Here is a 23,025-nt window from a genome sequence, read left to right on the forward strand (position 1 = left end):
TTTTTTTTTTTTTTTGCTGTACGTGGGCCTCTCACTGCTGTGGCCTCTCCCGTTGCGGAGCACAGGCTCCGGACGCTCAGGCTCAGTGGCCATGGCTAACGGGCCCAGCCGCTCCACGGCACGTGGGATCTTCCCGGACCAGGGCACGAACCCATGTCCCCTGCATCAGCAGGCGGACTCCCAACCACTGCGCCACCAGGGAAGCCCCAGGAAAGTGGCTTTTGAATTGTGGTCAGCAGAGACTCTGCAGCAGGCTCATGAGGCCAGGGTGTGAATCACGCAGTCTGGTCCTCAGTCTCAGGCAGAGACCTTTCTCACTCCTAGTGTCACTTCCTGCTGGGCAAGTGATAGAACATCACAGAGAAAGAAGTGGTAAGACACCTCTCCCACTCTGCCTCTAAGGTAACTTCAGCTGCGATCAAGAATGTGCCCTTTGTTCAGTAAATCTGTAAGCAAGCTCTTGGTAAAGACAGATGGGGAAAAACATAGACTCCTGTGATTGTTTTATTATGTTGTGTGATATGAGATAAAGAAAGCTTGTTCAGTGTGGGTCAAAATTTAAGTAAAAGAAAAGCTTTTAAGAAACATTAGTTCTGTTTAATTTAAAAGTTATTTCCCTAACTGCTAATTAGGCTTTCTTTCACATTTATAACATGCTCTATCCTGTCCTATTTATTCTGGCCACTTCAGCCTATTTGATATTTTGGACTTTCACCTTTGTGTTACTCTTAGAGAATGTTTAAGGCTGGAGACTGAAAGCGAGTACAGTCTTCATGGAGAACCAAAGCAAAGATTGCTGTATTATGATACTGTGTCCGATTTTTATTTATGGCGAGTTCTCACTTAACATCTTTATTGGAAAGACGTTCTTAATGGATGATGCTAATGTAAAAAAAAAATCTGTTTATAAATTTGTAAAAGTGGGATGATCACTTACTAAGAAAATTCTGCAGTTCTTTTTGGCTTGGTTTCACAATTTTTCCAGCAAGGTCCTAGTAACCAGAGGCAGCATTAAACCTAGGCAGACATTTCACTAGGAGCGGAAAAGCTAAATTCTGACATTATTTGCCTCCTTGACGACAAAGGAAAATACACACACACAGAGTTGACCTTCATGTAATGTTGGCTCTGAGTCTCGTATCCAGTGGCAACCTTTTAGGAGTCTGGCATCCCAATTCCCACGTCACTACTGTTTGCAGAGGTTGAGCTCTATTTCCATTGCTACTCTTTCAAAAGTTATAAAAAGAAAAAAGTAACCCTCAAACAACCATGACCTTCCCAAATCATATATTGCACACTTTGTAATAGTCCTTGAGACTTGGGCCAAAAAGAAGGGCTTTCTTGAATCTTCTGTTTGTGTTCTGGTTCCTTAGCAACAACACCCCTGATAGATACTGCACATACTTTCCAGGGGACTCCACACTTTTCTGTACAATGTGAAAAAAGAAACCATGCATTTTTTCCCACAGTTTCAAATTTAGCCCCAAACGACTAAACCAACACAGAATAAACACGCTGTTCAGTGTAGAACATAATTTTTGTCCCCAGAGATTTCTCTTTTTGAGCATTTACTTAAATAATGCCGTACTTCTCTCTGACATTATGTATCCGAGGACTTGTGTTTTTGTATATGCCGCTGGATATTCAGAGAAACTAAAGCCAGCCTTCCGTGGCCTTGACTCACAAAACCAAGAATGAATCTCTGGTTTAAGATAGTAATTACATTCTAGAAGATTTAACCTAATTCTGTATTCTCTGTATAAGTGATGACATTGATATACCTTATCCCTGATTTTTTTTCTCCTTCTAGTTATACTTTCAGACTACTCACAGGCTAAATAATACAGATTTATCAATACTACCTAAATGTAATTTTACATTTATTTTAAGACGTTAGTGGTGATAAAGATAAAACCACGTTACCATGTTAAGAGCGAACGAAAATGTGATGTAAATGCTTGGTGCACTGACTTAATTGACACCTCATTTATTATTACTACTGGACCAAGTAATTATTTAAAATGTTGATATTATAATTTTTGAAAAGTTGGTGTTATCTTTCTACCATGTGCTGGGCCTTTGGCTAGCATTTTAAAAATACGATCTCTTGTCTTCTCCTAATAATCCTCTGAAATCAGCATCATTATCCACATATTACGGATAAGAAAACTGAGGGAGGAGTCAGAGAAGTCAAGTAACTTCCCCAAACTCAAAGAGGGAATGAGGACACACAACCAAGTGTGTGGTGTCGAGCTCCCAAGTGTTTACACAGCTGCACTCTGCCTACAAGCAAATGATTTTTCCCCACAATTTTTCATTGCAAAAAAGATGAGATGATATTGCAACGCAGAGAAGGTCAGAGCTTATAGCAGGTAATTTTGCAGCTAAATTCCCACTGAGGATAATGGCTGTTTTTGAAAGAACGTGTGCTGTCTTTCCCAAGTAAATAATGTTCCAGTTCCAAGGTCTCCCCACTGAATTGCACAGCTCCTCCTTCCGTAGCAGTGATGGGGGTGAAGCGCAGTACTTAGCCAACAGCTGGTTCAAAATAGCTGAGTTTGCTTGTCGGTCCTTCAACACAGTATCTGCTTTATTCCTCATTCATAAAGTGTTTTTTCTCTCGAGTGGCTACATATGGTTGCTGTAATCATACACTTTGAGCTGGGATAGACCACGGAGATCATCTAATCTGTTACCATGGCTTAGTTATGCAAAAGAGCTTACAAGAGAAGTGCTATTAAAGTGAAGGATAGCTACCCCATAACAGATGGGCTGGACGAGGGTGGAGCGCTTGAGGGTTTGGTTAATTCAGGACCCCAGTCAGAGGGGACGTGGGCTGACTGGACGCCCGAGGCATGTGTCCTGTGAGGGACCAGCACCCTTCCTGTTGTCATCACGGAACATCATCTCATGGCTCAGGCTCGGACAGAGCTTGGAGGGTCAGAGGACACCACGACCGTTGGCATGGTGCTGCCTACGCTTGTCCATTGGTCCATCAGGGGCAACCTTGCTGTGGAAGAAAGGCTGGAGGCTGGGGGAGGTGAGAGAAGGAATGGGGGTGGGCGAGGGCGAGTGACGCAGAGCCCTGTGGGGAGGCGGTGAGCTTCTCTCCCTGCAAACGCACTGTGTATCAAAATAATTAAATGGAAAGAGGGACTTCCCTGGCACTCCAGTGGTTAGAACTCGGCCCTTTTACTGCCAAGGGCCCGGGCTCAATCCCTGGTCGGGGAACTAAGATCCCGCAAGCTGTGCGGCGTGGCCAAAAAATAAAATAAAATAAATAGAAACAAAGCGGGATTTGAATGAATACTTAGTATGAGTGTTGAACTTGGGAATCACATAAAGAGAACATGTTTCCTCTGTCTTTGCCTGTTTGGGGGATTTCATGAAATAGCTCTTGGTAGTCTTATGCATGACTACTTACTTTAGGGGAAATTAGTCCAGTTGCCTTGATCTCATTTCATTTCCTGGAAGATGTTTTTATATGTTTTGTTCAGAAATCGTCAATAATTTCAAAAATGTATAAGAGAGAGAGAATGATTGATTGATTTCTCCTGAATTGTAAGCAAAGAATTTCTACTGGGAAACCATTTTTCAGCTTGGTTGGAATGAGTAGATTAGATGAAAAAGGTTATAGTTAATCAAAATGAAAAGATGCCAAGATCAGCTGTACTTGTTTGGGTCAAAAGGAAAGATTTTTAAACTTTCACATAAAGGAAATTATAATTTGTATTATGTAAAGAGTCCTAAAATATGGGTACATTGGGTTCATGTCTTTTTAATTGTATACTAAGGTGAAACACTTCAATATTCAGATTCAGAACATCTCAGAGAGTCCGATGGCTCTGAAAATATTAATTTTGAATATTAATGTGACATCTTACGTGGTAATTTAAAAGTCATTTTATAACTGTGGTTAGCGTTGATTTTTGAGCTCCTTGTATCCTTATATCTATTTTCCAAGTCATTAACTGCAGGTTATGACCTTATTCTTTCACTCTTTTTTTTTTTGTCCCTACTGCTGAAAGTAGATAAGTCTACTCCATATCCATTGCTGTATGGAATACATTTAGACAAAATGATTATCACAAAGTCTGGGTCTGGGATGAAGTCCTTATGGAAGATGAAACTTTCTGAACCCTCACCCTAAACTCTTGAGTTGGCTTCTCCTATTGTGATACCGAGCTTAAGTTTGTCTCTAGTTTTCTCAACAATAGACTTTGTGCTGAGTCTGAACGTTTATGTCCCCTCAAAATTCATGTGTTGAAACCTAACCCCTAAAGTGATAGTATTAGGAATGGGGCATCTGGGAGGTGATTAGGTCATGAGTGTAAAGCCCTCATGGTTGGGATTAGTGCCCTTATAAAGGAAGCCCCAGAGGGACCCCTCACCCCTTCTGCCGTGTGAGGTCTATAACCCAGGAGAGGACCCTCAGCCTCACTTCCTAGGCCTACTGTAACAAAATACCACAACTGGGTAGCTTAAAACAACAGAAATTTATTTTTTCACAGTCTGGAGTCTCAAAGTCGAAAATCAAGGTACCAGTAGGGCCATCCCTTCGAAGGCTCTGGAGAAGAATCCTTCCTTTTACCACTTCTAGCTTCTGCTGGTTGCTGGCCATCCTTGGCTTTCCTTGGTTTGTCCATGTGTAACTTCAGTCTCTTTCTCAGTCTTCATATGGCCCCTCTTCCTTTTATGTGTCTGTGCCCAAATCTCTCACTTCTTAGAAGGGCATCAATTATATTGAATTTCAGCCCCCCTCTAATCCAGTATGACCTCATCTTAACTTCATAACGTCTGCAAAGACCCTATTTCCAAATAAGGTCACGTTCACAGGTTCCAGGTGGACATGATTTCTGGGGGACACTATTCAACCCAACACAGGAGGTTCTGCAGCTTTGGCAACTTTCCCCTCTCCTGGAGTCACCTGCTTTGTCTTCTTTCTTCTTTCTTTTTCCTCTGGAGAATTTCCCATTCCTTGGCCTTTACATTGCCTGGTTTTCGTCTCTAATTTAATCTCGTGATTGCTCCAGCTGGTGCACTCTCTGTCCTCACAGAATCAGTCTAACCCACAAAATCCCCCAGAATATGAATCTGCAAATCCTTAAGATCAGGTGAACTTGGGGGCCCCCTCATGGCTTTGTCTTCAGAGAGGAGTGTTGATCTGATTTTAGTCTTCTCTCTTAGGATGGATACCTATCACTTGCCTTTCTCCTATACCTCGGGACTGTGCCACGCACTTTTAGACTGTTGGGGGATTAACTGGCAAAACCAAACCAGGAATTGCTGACTTTTTGTGGTTCTTATACGTGCCAGGGTCACCATAAGACAACTTTGTCCGTTTTAAGGAGCTCGTATCTGTCTCCACCTCCATTCCAACCTAACCTGAAAGTTTCTGTTCAAAATTGCTTTAATTACATTATTTGCATGTCTCATGAGTAAATCAGGCAATCCGACTCCTGGGCATATATTCAGAGAAAAACATTATTTGAAAAACTACACGCACCCCTATGTTCATTTACAATAGCCAACTATTTACAATAGTTGTAATAGTTGTAAATCAACTATTTACAATAGCCAAGGCATGGAAGCAACCTAAATGTCCACCAACAGATGAACGGATAAAGAAGATGTAGTACATATATACAATGGAATATTACTCAGCCATAAAAAAGAATGAAATAATGCCATTTTCAGCAACGTGGATGGACCTAGAGATAATCATACTAAGTGAAGTAAGCCAGACAAAGACAAATATCATATGGTACTGCTTATATGTGGAATCTAAAAAAAAAAATGATACAAATGAACTTATATACAAAACAGAAATAGACCCACAGACATAGAAAACAAACTTACGGTTACCATAAGGGGAAAGGGGGAGGAGGGGTAAATGAGGAGTTTGGGATTAACATAGACACACCACTATATATAAAATAGATAACCAACAAGGACCTACTGTGTAGCACAGGGAACTCTATTCGATACTTAGTAATGACCTATAAGGGTAAAGAATCTGAAAAAAAAAAAATGTGTATATAACTGAATCACTTTGCTGCACACCTGAAACTAACACAACATGGTAAATCAATTATATTCCATTTAAAAAAAAAAAAGAAGAAGTGAGGCCTGTGTACTGCAGGAAATAGTTGAACCTTGTTTTGGGTCGGACTTTCCCAAATTCTGAGCTCCTAGTTACCTTTTCTCATTATAGCTGCCCCATGCCTGACTCCTATGAAAAGAGTCCTTACTGGTAACTCCTCCTTGGGACCCTGCCCCCTTCGCCTGCTGCCCTTTTGCATGTCAGAGGGGAATTGGACAGACCAGTGAGTCTCCTCTCAAGGTCTTGCAGAAGAGAAGGTTTTTATTTTTACTTTATAGAAAAACTATTAAAATATAAATCATTCATTTTGATGAAGCATCATCATTTATTACGTAAAATTTATTATTTTACTATACTTTGGCTTTTCAGCTTCTTTTTCACGTTTACCCTGATCTCTCAGACATTTTCCTCCGAAATTAGAGGATAAGGCTGTGAGGATGTCCTGTTTGGGTCCGTTCTCTGTTCCTTTTCCTCCAGCCTCAGGGGGCTTTGGCCCAGAGTCACTTCCAAGCGGACAGGCCCTCCCAAGTGCTGTTGGTTTATGGAACATAGTTTCAGGAAAATGCCAAGTGTAAAGAGGTTTGAGCAATTGTAATTGCAGGAAACACAGAATGTGCTTTTAAAACTTTGGGCCTCTAATTCCATCTAGCCATTTCATTGCTAATTTGCTTTTATTAAAACCAAAAAACAAAACGAAAAATCAACAGCCACCCCAAACCTTGAGGATAGAACATACATAGACTATGCTTTTTGTTGTTGTTGTTGTTCTAGAATTTTATAACTCGTTGCTTGTTTTAGATCAAACAAAAAAAACCCCAGAAAAACAGTGTTAGCAAAGTTCTTTTTTTTATTTAATTTAATTTAATTTATTTTTTTTTGAAGTTTTGAATTTAATTTTATTTATTTGCTTATATATAGAAACGATTTAAGTTATCTTCACAAGTAAGCAGGTTTAGCAACAACTTTTAACTCTTTCTTGTTATGAGTTCTGTAGATCAATGTGCTTCCTGCTGATAACGTAAGCGCTTCCTTTCAGTTGATGGCTGGAGTTTGGAGGAAAGTAGAATCAAACAGATTATCAGTCACCAGTACTAAAACTTTTATAAAGATTAACTAATTAAAACTGAAAAACATATGATTCTCATCAGGACATTATTTTATTGCAGTTCAGCTGATATCTGACGATGTTAGCATATTAGATTTGTCAGATTTGTCTCAAATTAAATGAAAAAGCATTTTGCTTTATTTTTTTCTGGTTGCTATGGTGACTTTTTTCCTCAGTAGATGGACAGAACGGTAATGAGGGCGGTGTTCAACACTGCCGTTCCGGGGCCTTAGGACTGAAATGCCCAATGAGGCATAGCGGAGAGAAGGCAGAACTGCGAGTAGGGGCTTGGGGGCAGGAGGGGTTGGCGGGGTGGGGGAGGTTGGCCCCAGATCCGCCGTTCACTATGTGAGTTACAAGTCCAGCAGTCTTCTTGAGCCTCACTCTGCTCATCTCTAAAATGGGCCTGATATGATCACTCTTGCCTACCTCGTAGAGTTGTTATGAATTTCAAATAAGATTAATGTGCTCATTAGAAGCGCATTGAAAAACTGTGCACTACCATACAGATATGAACTATCTTTATTGTAGCTTCATGAACAATTGATTTCTTATGTCTTATCGGGTGTTCATGATGGCTCTTTAGCCGGTGTGGTAATTCCTCTTCCAGCTCCAGGTCTTTCTCTCGTCTCATCCCAGATCTGGATAAACTCCTGTTCAGTTGTAATACACAGTATATATGGAGTGATTGTCATATGCAAGACACTTAGCTAAAAACCTTACTTTGGACTTTTCCTTTAATCTATATCACAACCCTATGAGGTTGAGTACTAACACTGTTACAGATGAAGACATTGGGGATTAGAAAGGTTAAATTAGTTATCCAAAGAGTAGCATAGCCAGGGCTGGACTGTTTTGTTTTATGCCATGGCCTATGCTTTACTTGGTATATTATTATATTTCCAAAAGTTTTGCAACTCTGAAATCATGTCTCCTCCATGAAAATCTTTTCTTACCAGTTGGTGCAAAGACCCCCTATCTCTCTCTATTTCTTCTGAATATGTATCCCTCAGAGCTCTTTATTCATCACTCCATTCTACTCCTTGGTTAGTATTTTCATCATTTAATTATTTTCTCCATGTAGACCTCTGAAGTGCCTTCCCAAATCATTGTCTCTGTTTTAGATGACTGAAGCCCAGTTATAGAAAACTTCTCTGTTTTCCTACATTTGATTATTCATTCAACCAGACAGGTAACGTGATGATGACGAGGATCTTGGGAGTCTACCCATCACCTCCTGTGTCATTTCCCATTGGCTGTTGGTCAATACAACTTCTTTCATCTCCAGCCTTGTCTGTCCTCCCTTTTCTACCCTTCTTGTGACCCCCTGGTCATTCATCCAAGGGCACAGACATGACTGACAATGACATGATTTTTTTAAACTTATTGCACAGGCTGCTAAACTGTGCTTTCTCCACCGTTTCATTTGTTTTAATATTTGCAGGTGTGTCTATACCATAATTTCTACTCTAAATAAAATTTCGGCACCTGAGATTTTCCGGAAGCCTTGTTGTTTCCATCTCCAAAGTAGCTGGTTGGATTTAGAAAGAGATTTTCTTCTGTGACTCACCCAGGAGAAAGTGTATTTTAACAAGAGACCATCAAGTCCTGAATCTCACACCAAGGGAGAGAGTGCAGCAAACAAACAGTTTTTCTCTTTCCTGGCCCCAAGTAAGCTTAAATTTAATAGGAAAATAAAATTAAGATGTTTGTTTATGTGGAAAGATTTTTAGTATTAGACATCAGCAACACTGAGGACCGCTCCATAGGTAAAGCAGCTTTTACCAAATAAGTAGATTTTTGGATTCCACAAAATAAATTTATTTATTTATTTATAAATTTATAATAGGGCTTCCCTGGTGGCACAGTGGTTGAGAGTCTGTCTGCTGATGCAGGGGACACGGGTTCGTGCCCCCGTCCGGGAAGATCCCACATGCCACGGAGCGGCTGGGCCCGTGAGCCATGGCCGCTGAGCCTGCGCGTCCGGAGCCTGTGCTTCGCAATGGGAGAGGCCACAACAGTGAGAGGCCCGCGTACCGCAAACAAACAAACAAACAAACAAAATTTATAATAAATTTATTTATTTATTTATAAATTTATTTATTTATTTATTTTTGGCTGCACTGGGTCTTCGTTGCTGCGTGCGGGCTTTCTCTAGTTGCAGCAAGTGGGGGCTACTCTTTGTTGTAGTGCGCAGGCTTCTCATTGCGGTGGCTTCTCGTCACTGAGCACCGGCTCTAGGTGCACGGGCTTCAGTAGTTGTGGCTCGCAGGCTCTAGAGCGCAGGCTCAATAGATGTGGCGCACAGGCTTAGTTGCTCCACGGCATGTGGGATCTTCCCGTACCTGAGCTCAAACCCGTGTCCCCTGCATTGGCATGTGGATTCTTAACCACTGCACCGCCAGGGAAGTCCCTGAATTCCACAGTCTTTATTAAAAATAAAGCAAAACCAAAACTTGTTTCTACCACACAAGGTGCAGAAATAGTAAATCAAAGAAAATGAACAGCTTTGCTATTCAATATAAACAAGATATTGTTGATGAGGCAGAATTAAATTATTTTGCTTTTGATTCATTTCAGCGTTTGGAACATGTTTTCTCTCCTTTAGAATTAAACACAATAGGAGTTTTTGGACTGTCTTGCTATTTCCTTTAACTGGCAGTGGGACAGTATGTGTTGATATAGGTTCCAAGTCACATTTCCTGTGTTGTAACCAGTCTCTTTTTCACAGATAATTAAGTGGAAAACGATGTATAAATACAATTCAAAAGATTCACATTGTATACTCTTTAAAAACTCTACTATTTACTGTGAATTATAGTTTTTGTTTTTCATTTATAATTTTAAAAACTCATCTGTTGGTGTGAATTTATTATTTTCCATTGTTATCTATAATTATCCAATTCCAAATTCATATTCTAATGTTTCACTGTTAACCTAAAGATAGCTTGAATTTATGAAACAAATTGTCAAATCATTACATATTTCATTTTTTTTGGTTAACAGAAATGTTCTCAATTTTGTTGTGAATATGTTTTCCCTTGTCCCTTGAGGAGAGCATAGAAAAAATAGACATCATTCATTTTTTCAGTTTTGGGGTTTTTTTAAGCATCTTTATTGGAGTATAATTGCTTTACAATGGTGTGTTAGTTTCTGCTTTATAACAAAGTGAATCAGCTATACGTATACATATGTCCCCATATCTCCTCCCTCTTGCGTCTCCCTCCCTCCCACCCTTCCTATCCCACCCCTCTAGGTGGTCACAAAGCACCAAGCTCATCTCCCTGTGCTATGTGGCTGCTTCCCATTAGCTATCTATTTTACATTTGGTAGTGTATATATGTCCATGCCACTCTTTCACTTCGTTCCAGCTTACACTTCCCCCCATTTTTTCAGTTTTTTAAAGATATATTTTGACATAAATTTTTTTTTTTTGCTTGATACCAAGTACACACTTATTAAAGAATTTCCAAATCTAGGAAAAAGAAATGATACCCAGGAGAGTGAAGCATAACTGGCTAACTGCTGATAAAAGTCTCTCATCTGTGGAATGAAATTAGTATCGAAAGAGAATTATGCCAACACTGTACTATTGAAACTACCAAATTCTAAAATATCTTTTGGCAAGTCGACATAATGATTTATTTATTTTTATTTATAACTTACCATCAATTAGCACGTGAAAGATGAAATAGAATTCACTATTTTTTTAAAATCATAACTTATTGAAATTACTCTTTGCAAACTGAAGGAAAAACAAAAAGAATTTAATGATTTGCAGGAGGGCATGTGGTAATAGCACTTTTTTTATGTCTACAGATGGATTTTTTTTTCCCCCCCCAGGGACATAAAATATACCTGGCTTCTTTAGCACTGCTTGTACTATGGCATATACTCAATAAATATTGATTGAATGGATGGATGGATGAATGGGAATTGGAAAGTTATTTTATGTCTTTCAAAATTTAGAAATACAAAGAGGGAGTTAAATTTCTACCATAATTATCAGAATTAACTTTATATTTCAGTACTTTATAGTTTTTACCATAAAATACCACTGAATTAATTTTTTCTATTTTGCGTTTGATGTGAACTGTTAAATCAAAGTTGTTACCTTTTGGTAAATTAAACTTCAGAGGTAGTGAGATTATGAAGGACAAAAAGAAAGCTGCAAAGAGTCTTCAAGCTCCAGCAGTTTCTTTGTCTCCTCCTCACAAGCACACAGTATTTTTCCCCAGTATGGTATCACTTTTAATAATATTGGAATTTCTCTTTAGGAGACACACACATAAGTGCTATTCATGAGGAAAGAGCATGGCATACCTAAAAATAAAACTCTGCTTTGTTTTTTTATAAACCTTGTTTATGTTTATTTTAAACCTTAGGGAAAAGTACACTATGGGTCTCCAGAGCTGTAAGTGGGTAAATAAAAAAGTACTGTAATTTTTCAAAGCTTCATTGACTGCCAAGAATCTGATATTATCATTCCAGCTTACAGCAACTCAGTTAAGGGTATTAGTATCCTGCTATTTGCAAAGGAATTTACAAGGAAACTAAAACATTTGGAAAAGACAATGGAAAAATATTATACAGACTTTTAGATGAATCGACTATGATTTAAAAAAAAATTAGATCATCTGATGAGCTGAATCTAAATAAAAATGCAGGTGAGGTGTCCAAGCTTCCATTTCCTTGTTCTCTTTTATATTATGTGACCACAAAGTTATTTTCTGCCAAAGGTTTTTTTTTCATTGGCTTGCTTATTTGATACAACTGATACTAAGAACCATAGGAACTGAAAATGTAGGTTGAAAAAAATGAGGGTAACAGACTGGCTTTGCTTACCTATAATGTATTTTAGTAAGAGTTGCTTTCCATGGGCCACTGTGTTGCACAACTCCAGGGAGCATTGTCTGATGAAATACACTGTGACTGGTGCCCCCTGGGGTTGTGCAGTGGTGCTGAGCACATATACAATCTGTGCTGATTTTGGCTTCAGGAATATTTTCCATGGATGGTTGTAGTAGGAAAAATATTTTTGAATCTTCGAGCACTTATGTTTTTTTAACATTCACCACAGGCTACAAACAATGTCAACACGTCTAATTTTAAATAGCTTTTTCACAGGACTTTAACCAGAAATAAAAGTAGAAACTTGATAGGAACGATGCTGTCCTGTGCAGCAAATTTAAAGTCTGAAAACACAGAGGTTTTTCAAATGGAAGCAGGAAACTGGCCATTCAAGAAGATGGTAGCGTGTTGAGCTGGAATCCGATTTCTTTACACAATCAGGATTCTTCTTGGAATTCTCAGCTCTTTTCAGTTAAGTGGAGATTCTGTATGGAAACTCTTTCTTTTGAACTTTTATAACACTTTTTTCTAACTCCCTGTACAGACAAATAAATTTGCAAAGGTGGATAGTAGACATGACCTCAGCTTTACTGTCTTAATGTGTAAATGCACATACATTCACAATGGAGTGAGGAGGCATTGTCATTTTTAAACATGAAAAGCCTTGACGACGCTCAGTAAGGGAAGGTGCTTGGAAGAACTTACCAACTGATTAAGAATATTCTTGAAAATAGAAAAGGGAGATATGTTAACAGAGCAAACAATTTTTTTTAATCACCAAAAATTGCTTTTGGAAAACAAAAGAAAAAAATTTAGAATTTTTAGAAAAAAATTTATCGTTTTTTCTAATTTTATCTTTATTTTTTTCTAATTTTGTCTTTAAAATTTGAGCCTTCGTCAAGTTTTACTTCTTCCATAAATTTTTCTCTCCCTTTCCATTCTGAAATCTCTGAATTCTTACCAAGTATGTGAGGCTGCGGAGTGTAGTAGTTAAGAACCCCGCATTGCCGGATTGCACGGATCGGTTGATAGCGGGAGATTCTGCACATGGGTGGCTCCACCCCTCACGACTTAGGTACCGTGGACAAACCACTTGACCTGTGTTTGCATTGATTTGCTCATTTGAGAAATGCAGATAACAATGATCCTTGTGGTTGTTATGAGCGTTAAAATAGGAACTATCTGTAAAGTGCCTCTATGCGCTCAGTAGGCAGTGGCAGTGTTTTACTGTGTACCACGTGTTGTAGCATTTGATTATTTGTTATAATGACTTGCCTTAATTACCTTCTACGGCATGATGTATACATTCATGAAACATATGCTAGAGTCTTTTTCCATGCTTGGGTTTAATACGTCAGTTTTTTGTTTGGTTGGTTGGTTTTTAGATGTACGTTTCCCTGGGCCAGGACCTATATCATTTTTGTTGTTGTTTTTATTTATCATTCACTTTATTTTTTTAAATTTATTTTATTTTATTTTATTTTTTTGTGGTACACGGGCCTCTCACTGTTGCGGCCTCTCCCGTTGTGGAGCACAGGCTCCGGATGCACAGGCTCAGCGGCCATGGCTCACGGGCCCAGCCACTCCACGGCACGTGGGAGCTTCCCGGGCCGGGGCACGAACCCGTGTCCCCCGCATCGGCAGGCGGACCTTCAACCACTGTGCCACCAGAGAAGCCCTCACTTTATTTTTCAGAAGAGTTTTAGGTTCACAGCAAAACTGAGTGGGAGGTGGAGTTCCCATGTAGCCCGGTCCCCACCCACGCACAGAGTCCACCATTATCAGCCTCCTCCACCAGAATGGGACATTTGTTACAATTGATGACCCTATATTGACAAAGTCCACAGCTTATATTAGGGTTCACTCCTGAAGTTGTACATTCTATGGGTTTCGACAAATTTATGACATGTGTCCACCCTAACGGTATCATACAGAGTAGCTTTACCACCCTAAAAATCTTCAAAAAAAGCACTCTACCCATTCATCTCTCCTTCCCCTCCAGCCCCCGGCAGCCACTGGTCGTTTTACTGTCTCCATAGTTTTGCCTTTTCCAGAATGTCATACAGTCAGAATGATACAGTATGTAGCTTTTCCAGACTGGTTTCTTTCACTTTTTTTGTTTTTGTTTTTTTAGATTTAATTTTATTTATTTTTGGCTGCACTGGGTCTTCGTTGCTGCACGAGGGCTTTCTCTAGTTGCGGTGAGCGGGGGCTACTCTTCGTTGCGGTGCACGGGCTTCTCATTGAGGTGGCTTCTCCTGTTGCGGAGCACGGGCTCTAGGCACACGGGCTTCAGTAGTTGTGGCTCGTGTGCTCAGTAGTTGTAGCTTGCAGGCTCTAGAGCGCAGGCTCAGTGGTTGTGGCGCACGGGCTTAGTTGCTCTGCACCATGTGGGATCTTTGTGGACCAGAGATGGAACCCGCGTCCCCTGCATTGGCAGGCAGATTCTTATCCACTGCGCCACCAGGGAAGTCCCTCTTTCACGTCTTAATGTGCGTATATATTTCCTCGGTGTCTTTTTTTTTTTGCGGTCCGCGGGCCTCTCACTGTTGCGGCCTCTCCTGTTGCGCGGAGCACAGGCTCCGGATGCGCAGGCTCGTCGGCCGTGGCTCACGGGCCCAGCCAGTCTGCGGCATGTGGGATCTTCCTGGACCGGGGCACAAACCCATGTCCCCTGCATCGGCAGACGGACTCTCAACCACTAGCGCCACCAGGGAAGCCCTCCTCCATGTCTTTTTGTGGCTTGATAGTCCATTTGTTGTTAGTGTTGAATAATATCCCATGTCTGGATGGACCACAGTTTATTTATCTAATTCAGCTACTGAAGGACATCTTGGTTGCTTCCAAGTTCTAGCAATTAAGAATAAGGCTGCTATAAACATCTCTGTGAAGGTTTTGGGTAGGCCTATCATATATATATATTTTTAAATTTCCTACAGTCTCTCATACAAAGGTAAGGATTTTTAGCACTTAGAATTCCACATCTTAGGTCTGAAAGGAGTTAGAAATAATGCATTAGATACAAGGAAACTGAAGACCAAGCGACCTGGTGCTGACTCTGCTCATACAGCCTATTGTGCCTCCTATAAGGAAATTCTTCCCTATATGTAATGAAGAAGGTATAAAAATTAGGTTGACATTTTGAAAATATTACCAGAGCTTTGATGTGGTGAGAATAAGAGCTGAGAATTATCGCCCCAAATGATATAATCAATTTTTTTAAAAGAGTGAATTTAATAAGCTGTAGCCATGGTTTTTTCTCATTGTTTTATAACTGCTCATTATAACTTGATTATGACTTTATAATTTCTCTCCTAAGCTAGGCATTGTGCATTTTGAGTTATGTTTTGCGTAGCTGGATTTTTGACTTTTTCCCAGTGGACGATGCCCTCTTTGAACTGACTGAGCCTTGCTCTTTTCACAGGTTGTGGTGGAGAGTTGTCTGGGGACACGGGCTCCTTCAGTAGTCCCGGCTACCCTAACAGGTACCCCGCCAACAAGGAGTGTATCTGGTACATTCACGCAGCCCCTGGGAGCAGCGTTCAGCTCACCATCCATGACTTTGATGTGGAGTATCACGCAAGCTGCACCTTCGATGTCCTGGAGGTAGGAAATTAGATAGTTTTCCGCACGTTATAGGATTTGGGGGGCAGAACTGGAAATCACTCTGCAGAAAACCCTGAATTCTTTCCAGGGGCCAGCAGTGTTCTATTCTTAGACGTTTCGATGAGTATCAGCCCTTGGTGAATGATGCTTGCAGACAAATGGGGTTAATATCTCAGTTTGGGTTTCCCTAAAAGCAGTGCCCGAATGGCTGGGTGTAATTAGAAGGTGGTACCAGGCGGCAGAAGGGAGGGAACCATGGGAGGAGGCTGAGGAGAGAGAACCAAGGAAGGGAGCCCCTGTGGGCGACATGGGCTTAATCCTCCTGCAACCCCCGAGGTCCTATGAGGTCTGCTGCTCAGAACCATCCCTCTAAGGACACAAAGCATTGGTCCCCCAGCTCCCGTCCCCACTGATGGAACCTGGGATCGTCAGTGCCCCACACTTCCAGCCTGAGAAAGCTCCCTTGGGAAAGGCAGTGGACGGCAGAGTGTAAAGAAGACGTGGGTGCTCTGGGTAGGACAGGGCAGGGAGCTGAGGAAGTGGCCGCAACTTTTCCAACACTGCTGCAATGGCTTTATCTCGGGTAATTAAGATGGCCCTTGAGAATCGGTTATAATCAGCTGTTTGTTGCAGGAATCTAGTCATTAGATGATTTCCAAGTACACATGAAACTTCTGTCGCCTCAGCGGTAGGGACTGCCTCATGACAAGGTTCTGTATCTAGTAGAACTTAAAGTCCACGAAAGCTGGGCATTTGTCTGTTTTTGTTCTGTTTTGTTTTGTTTCACTGCTATACCCCCAGAGCCATAGAGCACTTGGCAAATAGTAAACACTTGATATATATTTGTGGGATAAATGAAAGTGTCACATCTCCAATTGTTGTGCAGTGATAATGTACATTTATGGTGATTTGCAAAGGGATTTCAACATCCATTTTCCCATTTGAATGTTAACGAATCCTGTGAGGTAAGAGGGGGATTTTACCGCTCCCCATTTCACTGTTGTCAGAACGGAGGCTCAAAAAGATTGCTGGGGTTTTCCACAACCATAAGGATAGTGAGTGGAAAAGCTGAGAACTGAATCCATCCCTGCCGCACACGCCACGTCAGCCAGTGTAGAAGGACAGATGTGGGCAGTGTGCAAGATACTGAAAGGAGCGGCTTATTGACAGGACTGTGTAGGAAACTTTAAAACTTAAAAACCTTATTTAATTACAAACCAAGTTGTCTCCTTGAAAAGAAATGGGGTTCTCAAATCACGCCCTCACTGAGTAGACGCAGCGTCACTAGGAGTCACATTTAGCAGCTCGAGTCTCTGCAAAGAAGGACGATGCTGCAGTAAGTGGGACTGGAGACAGAGCCGGTGAGTCCTTGGGTTCAACCCAAACCCTGTCTTCACGTAAGTCCGGCTGCCCAGGCATGACTCCAGCTCAGAGGAGGACCAGTTTCTTCTGAGGAGAGAATAAGGTGGCTCCCGAAATTCACGAAACTCGCGCGCAGCTCAGACTGTGAAGCAGTAATAACGCTCACGCGGGGAATGTCGAGATGCTCCCTCCCGCAGGCGAGATTCCTCAGTCGCATGAAAACCCTTAACCCGTACAAAGGGCTGGCAGCAGAGTGTTCCACAGTAACGTGACACGTTCGTCACCCTTCATTTTCATATTGCAAAGCTCGTGTGATCGTTGCCTACTTGGCAACATGTAAATAGGGTTCATTGTGCTTTGGTTTTGTCCCACCCATTACGTGAGAGAGCAAAGAGCAGGCCTGTTCCCTGAGAGCAGCCTTGGGGACAGAGGGACAGCACAAGGCCTCTGGGCAGCAGCATTCAAACAGGGTCCTGCACAGAAAGGACTGTGAGAAGAGGCTGCGGTCTGCTTGGGGCTTATTTGTATCAGGACAAGGTGGGCTCCCGTGTCCCATCCAACCAGGGTTTGAGGGAATATTTTGAAGCCCTTAAATATTTGGGCAAGCTTTTTTCTTAAGGCTGAAGTGAGTTAACCCCCCTGACTTTTTCCCTCCAAACCTTGTTGGACATCTCTGCAAATACTCAAGAAGGTGCTGTCATCAATTTGGGTTAATGACAATAAAATGATTTTTTTCCATTCCTATCACATGGATGCCGATAACATGTTAGCAACAGGTTTCACAATATTTTACCCCAGGTGGGTGTGTGGCCTGGAAACATCGCTGACTTTCTCCACCCATCTGTCCCCGTCCTGTTTGTTCATCAGCTCGTCCTGTTCTGAGCCCAGTAGGGCCTCACTGTCTCCAGGTATCCAGTTTACCTGAGTTTCACCTGATCTAACCAAGAGCCCATCTATTTTTCTCTCAAAAAGCAGTGTCCGGAGAGTGGCCAGTTGCATTAAGCAACAGCTGTTTGGTTACTCATAACCCTGGAATGCTGACTTGATTGTAACAGTAAATGGAGCTAACAGAGCAGAAAGAACTGTTCAAAACAGATTAAAACCATAGGCTTTGAAATGTTCTATATCCTGAGCATTGGCTAAAAACACATTTTTTAATCTCTGATCATCAGACCAATTCTTTTCCCGACAAAGTTGAGTCATATGCTGTAATCCAAAGAAGCACACCCTGAAATTCTTTCCATCTTTTTCCTCTTTTGAAGAGTCATGTGCTAACTATTGGTTTTAATTTGTGGAAGCAGAGAGTACCATTCTATTGTTTGAGTTAGAGAAACGCTGGCTGATTTCACTTCAGTCCTTGAGAAAGGAGCCTGAACAGCACAGAGCAGAAAAGGAAAGCCAGTCCTCAGCGCAGGAAACCCAGACAGTTGCCTGGTGTGGGCAGTTAGCCTCCCCTGGTCTCTCCCCGCGCTGTCTTTGTGAACCCGGCACAGTAAGAGGGAAAGCAAAGAATGTCAAAAGGGGCAGTGTTTACTCTTCTGGAGGCCTCTAGGCCCCGCCGACTCATACCCGTTTTGTTTGCGATCTCAAGGGGACCCTGAGCAGGGAGACCAGAATATTTTGCTGACGTGCAAGTTTTCTTTGTTAGAACTAAACGCTTGCGCTCAGTGTTCTGTCCAAATATGTGCTGCTCGCGGGGTGGGCGACTGGGGGCCCAGACTGTGGGTTTCAGGCTCTGAGCTCCACCCCAGGCCAGGGGGCAGGGGAATCTCAAGGGTGCTAAACCAGAAGCAGTCTGGTTTGTGCCATTTGCATATGTGTACATGGGAAGGGCCACACAGGGCTCTTCCTCCAGTCCTGCCTCTGATGGGACTTGGGGTCCACACAAACAGAGCTCTTCCAGGTGAAAATCAGCACGAAGCGGTTGGCTCGCTTCATTCCTTTGCAATTACAGCCCTTGCGCTGGGCCCTCCCGGAACAGTGGTTTCATTCATTTCGGCCTTTCCCGCATGGCTGGGGGAATTAATCAGACAAAGAAATCATTATGGATTCAAATCACACAGTCCTCACCGAAAGTAGGCTGCTTGTTCTCGCTCTCCCTCCCCAGAGGACACTTGAGTGAGGTCCACATCAGTCGGCAGCCGCCCTCGGGGCTGGGGTGGGGGCAGGGGCGCGGGGCCTCAGGCTGGGGAGATGCTCGGGTGGGAGAGCGGCGCAGGTCAGGGTGGGGAGGGCACCACACGCACCCACTGGGCCACCTTTCCCGGGTCCGGTTCCAGCCGGGAGGGGGGAAGGGCACAGATGCCAGTGCGCCTGAGAACTGTCACCAAACTGGTCGTTCTTGCACTAACGCAAGTGTGGCAAGATTGAAGGTCGGGGATCTACACCTTCTGTGGGATTCTTATCTCCCCCCCACACCCCCGCACACGGGTTATCCAAGGCGCCCTTGAGAAACCTGTGTGTGAGGCATCCTGGAGGCCCCCGTGGGCTGGGCCAGACCTCCTGCAAGATGCTGGACTTGAGATCCAGGGGACAGTTGCCACGAGGAATGTGTCGCCAGGGTATTGCATTCAGCCAAATGGTGGCAAATTGCAGCAGCCTAGGAGATCTCGGGACAAGTGAGATGGACCTAGCGGGGCAGAGTCCAGGGCGATTCCCGAGCAGAAGGTGAACGCTCTCCGTCTTGCTCCTGTGAGCGTCTGTGCCAGGAGAAGGTACAGAGGGGCCTGTAGGACTCCCTCCCTGAGGGTACCTCAGGGCACACTGATAGAGGTTACATTTTCACTCCCTCCGTAGGGGCAAAAATATCATATTAAATGCCTAATCTTGTAAAGCATTCGGGTTGCAAAGTGGAAAATCCTAAAAATGTAGCAGTGATCAGTAGCCTTTACTGAACAAACAAAATAGCTTTATGCTAAGGCTATTCCTATGCGCCCAGAAGAGTTAGAAAATCAGACCTGATACTGGATTATCTGCCACATGCCTCTGCCAAAGAAAGCAGGGGATCCTATGTGGACTTGGAAGAGGGGAAGGGGAGATAGGGGAGAGTCTGGGATAATCTACTCAGTTCAGCTCTGCAGCTCTGGCTGAGGGGACAAGCAGGCATTTCATGGGCGGTTGAACTTGTGTGTTACGAGGGCAGAGGGAGTGCCTTGGAAAATCCAGCTCGAGTTTACAGTGTGCCCCCACATGGGGAGGCTGAGATTTCAATCTCTGCCGATAATAGGATCCAAACGCTGGTGCTAAAGGGGAATCAGTGGAAGGCTTGTAATTGCTTAAATATCTCTCTCAAGTTCTTTTTTTCTCCGTCCCATCATAGATCTATGGAGGCCCTGATTTCCACTCTCCCAGGATAGCCCAGCTGTGTGTGCAAAGATCGTCTGAGAATCCCATGCAGGTCTCCAGCACTGGAAATGAGCTGGCAATCCGATTCAAGACTGACTTGTCCATAAATGGGAGAGGCTTCAACATCTCATGGAGAGCGGTCCCTGGAGGTGGGTGAACCAAGGAGCTGTCTCAAAATACTTAAGCTTAGCCCTCATTAAATTTCATGAAGTGTTTAGAGAGCGATGTGATGGCTACATCCTCCGTCATAGCTCTGTGACTTCTCTAATGGCACATACGCTTCCCTGAGAAAGAGAGTTTAACTTGCAAAGAGTCACCTCGTATGTGAAAACCAGCCCACGCAAGTGTGCACATCCATGCTGAAAGCAGAAGCAGGGTGGTTGGTCAGACTCGCTTTCTCTCCAAGGGACTTCTGCCTGTTCACCAGCCTCACTTTGGGCATCAACAAAGTGGTAAATTACTTTATGCCATGCATTTGGATGCTTGGCAAATACCAAAACTGCAAATGTTAAATTTGTGAATTTCAAGGAATTACTACCTTTTGTTATATAGTGACTTTCTGCCCAAGATCTTAGGCTGTCTAAATAAATTACCTGTTGCAGAGTTTTAAAAATAAAGTATTAATGCACAAAATTATAGCGTTCAATAAACATTGCTATTATTAGTAGCTGTATAGATGTTAATCTATACAGCTACTAATAATAGCAATGTTTATTGAACGCTTACTGTATGTCAGGCATTTTTCTAACTATTCTACAAAGACTCTCTCATTTAATCCTCACAACCACCCTCTGAGGGAGGGTTATTTCTTGTCCTTATCTTACTGATGAAGAAATGGAAGCTTAGAGTAGTTAGTGGCCTGTCCAAGGTCACACAGCCAAAAAATGCCAAAGCGAAGACATGACTCCGGGCTGCCTTATGGCCCCACTTCTGTAGGCCAAAGGTGATATAGTAAGTATACTAGAGCTTTCCTAAAGTTAATGGTGCATGAATTTAATGAAAATTATATTTACATGGTGTTTAGATTACCTAAAAATGATTCTCAATTATCAGAAAATAATACTGAATTTTCCCATTATTAGTTTATATTATCATAAACCCAAGAAATGATGGGTCATAGAGTTAGACATTGATAGATATTTGATTACATCATAGGAATTGAGAAAACTGAATGACTGTACACGGTCCAGAATATTAAATTTTAAAAGACAGATGTTAAATAATTTATAAAAGCGTACACTACTGAATTATCAAAATTCTTAGAAGGAGATGTGTTATTCTTACAGTATGTTATATTTTTAGAGAACAATGAAGAGGCATTTCACGGCTTTGTGAAAATATGATTTTACTTGCATTATTTTTCAGTATTTTTAAAATAACCTTTGGCATCAGTATTTGACGTCTTTGAAGTCTTTTCTTAGGCATACTTCTGCATTTTGTTGGGATGCATGAATTAATGGCGAACATTCGGTTCTTCAGGATGTTTAGCACAGACTACATAAAAATGGTGGTCAAACAAAGTAGCATATCGTTCTGTGCTCCCAGGTAACGGTGTAAAGTTTTGTGCATCAGGGATTTCTCTCATTATTGAATTGGGTCTCCCATCTACAGGTTGTGGTGGCATTTTCCAAGCTCCCAGTGGAGAGATTCATTCTCCAAATTACCCCAGTCCTTATAGGAGCAGCACTGAGTGTACATGGGTCATTCAGGTGGAAAAACATCACCGTGTTCTCTTGAACTTCACTGACTTTGACCTTGAACCTCAGGACTCTTGTATTATGGTAAGTGACACAAATCTCAAGCATTGTCTCCAGTCAAACCTGGGTCAAAACATTGCCATAAGAGCATGTTTAGTGAATGTATTAGTCATGAATGTTTTCTATGTCAAATCATGGGGAACTCAACTATTAGCAACTTAAAATATAAGGACATTTATTTTTTACCTAAATATAAACCAGTTTGTTTAGCAACTCAGTCTCTGCTCTACCATTCTTAGTGAATTGGCTTTTCATTTTGTGGTTGTTACCTCATGGTCCAAAAATGGCTGCAGCAGTTCAGAACATCCTAAGTTCAGATCTGAAGAAGACGGGAAGGAATAGTGTTAGTTGTTTCCATTTTGTATTTTCTTTTAATCAAGAATGCAAAATTTTTACAGAAGCCCCCTTACAGATCATTGGCCAGAAGTGGTTGCAAAAGAGATTAGGAAAGTTTAGTGGATTATGATAATAACCACTTTAAATCAATTATTATTAACTCTCTGGGGGTTCTCACAGCATTCCACTTTTCTTGAGATCAGGATATCTTGATCTGCTACTTGAACAAATCAGTGTCTGATAGAACAGACTAGATGGGGAGACAGGGGGTGGAGGAAAAGGGATATGGCTGTTACTTGGTTCAATGACAAAAAGTTTCCATCACTACCAACAGCTTTAATACATTTTCACCTGAAACTAATGCTATATGTTTAATGTAAGAGTGAATGAAGTTGTATTTCAAAATTTTCTTTTTGTCTTTAATTTTTTTGGCTACCTGATTTTTTTTTTTTAACACAAGGTTTTCCATCTTTCATTTGTATTTAGAGATATTTCATTCAAATATAAACCAGATCCTCTTGGCTAATGGATCTTTCTGTATTAGTTTCCTGACCGTTTCT

The 23,025-nt window shown here is 41.8% G+C and overlaps 1 protein-coding gene across 1 annotated transcript in view; it reads left to right on the forward strand.

The window, feature by feature from the left end:
- The window catches only part of CUBN (cubilin), a 273,447-nt gene that overhangs the window by 100,939 nt on the left and 149,483 nt on the right, over window positions 1-23,025 (forward strand). The window contains exons 29-31 of the mRNA XM_007460874.1: window positions 15,484-15,665; window positions 20,347-20,521; window positions 21,984-22,153. Of these exons, the coding sequence (XP_007460936.1) occupies window positions 15,484-15,665; window positions 20,347-20,521; window positions 21,984-22,153 (527 nt within the window). The remainder of the gene's footprint in view (window positions 1-15,483; window positions 15,666-20,346; window positions 20,522-21,983; window positions 22,154-23,025) is intronic.

This window comes from Lipotes vexillifer, unplaced genomic scaffold (assembly GCF_000442215.2).
Source record: "Lipotes vexillifer unplaced genomic scaffold, Lipotes_vexillifer_v1.1 scaffold534, whole genome shotgun sequence".
Lineage (NCBI taxonomy): Eukaryota > Metazoa > Chordata > Mammalia > Artiodactyla > Lipotidae > Lipotes > Lipotes vexillifer.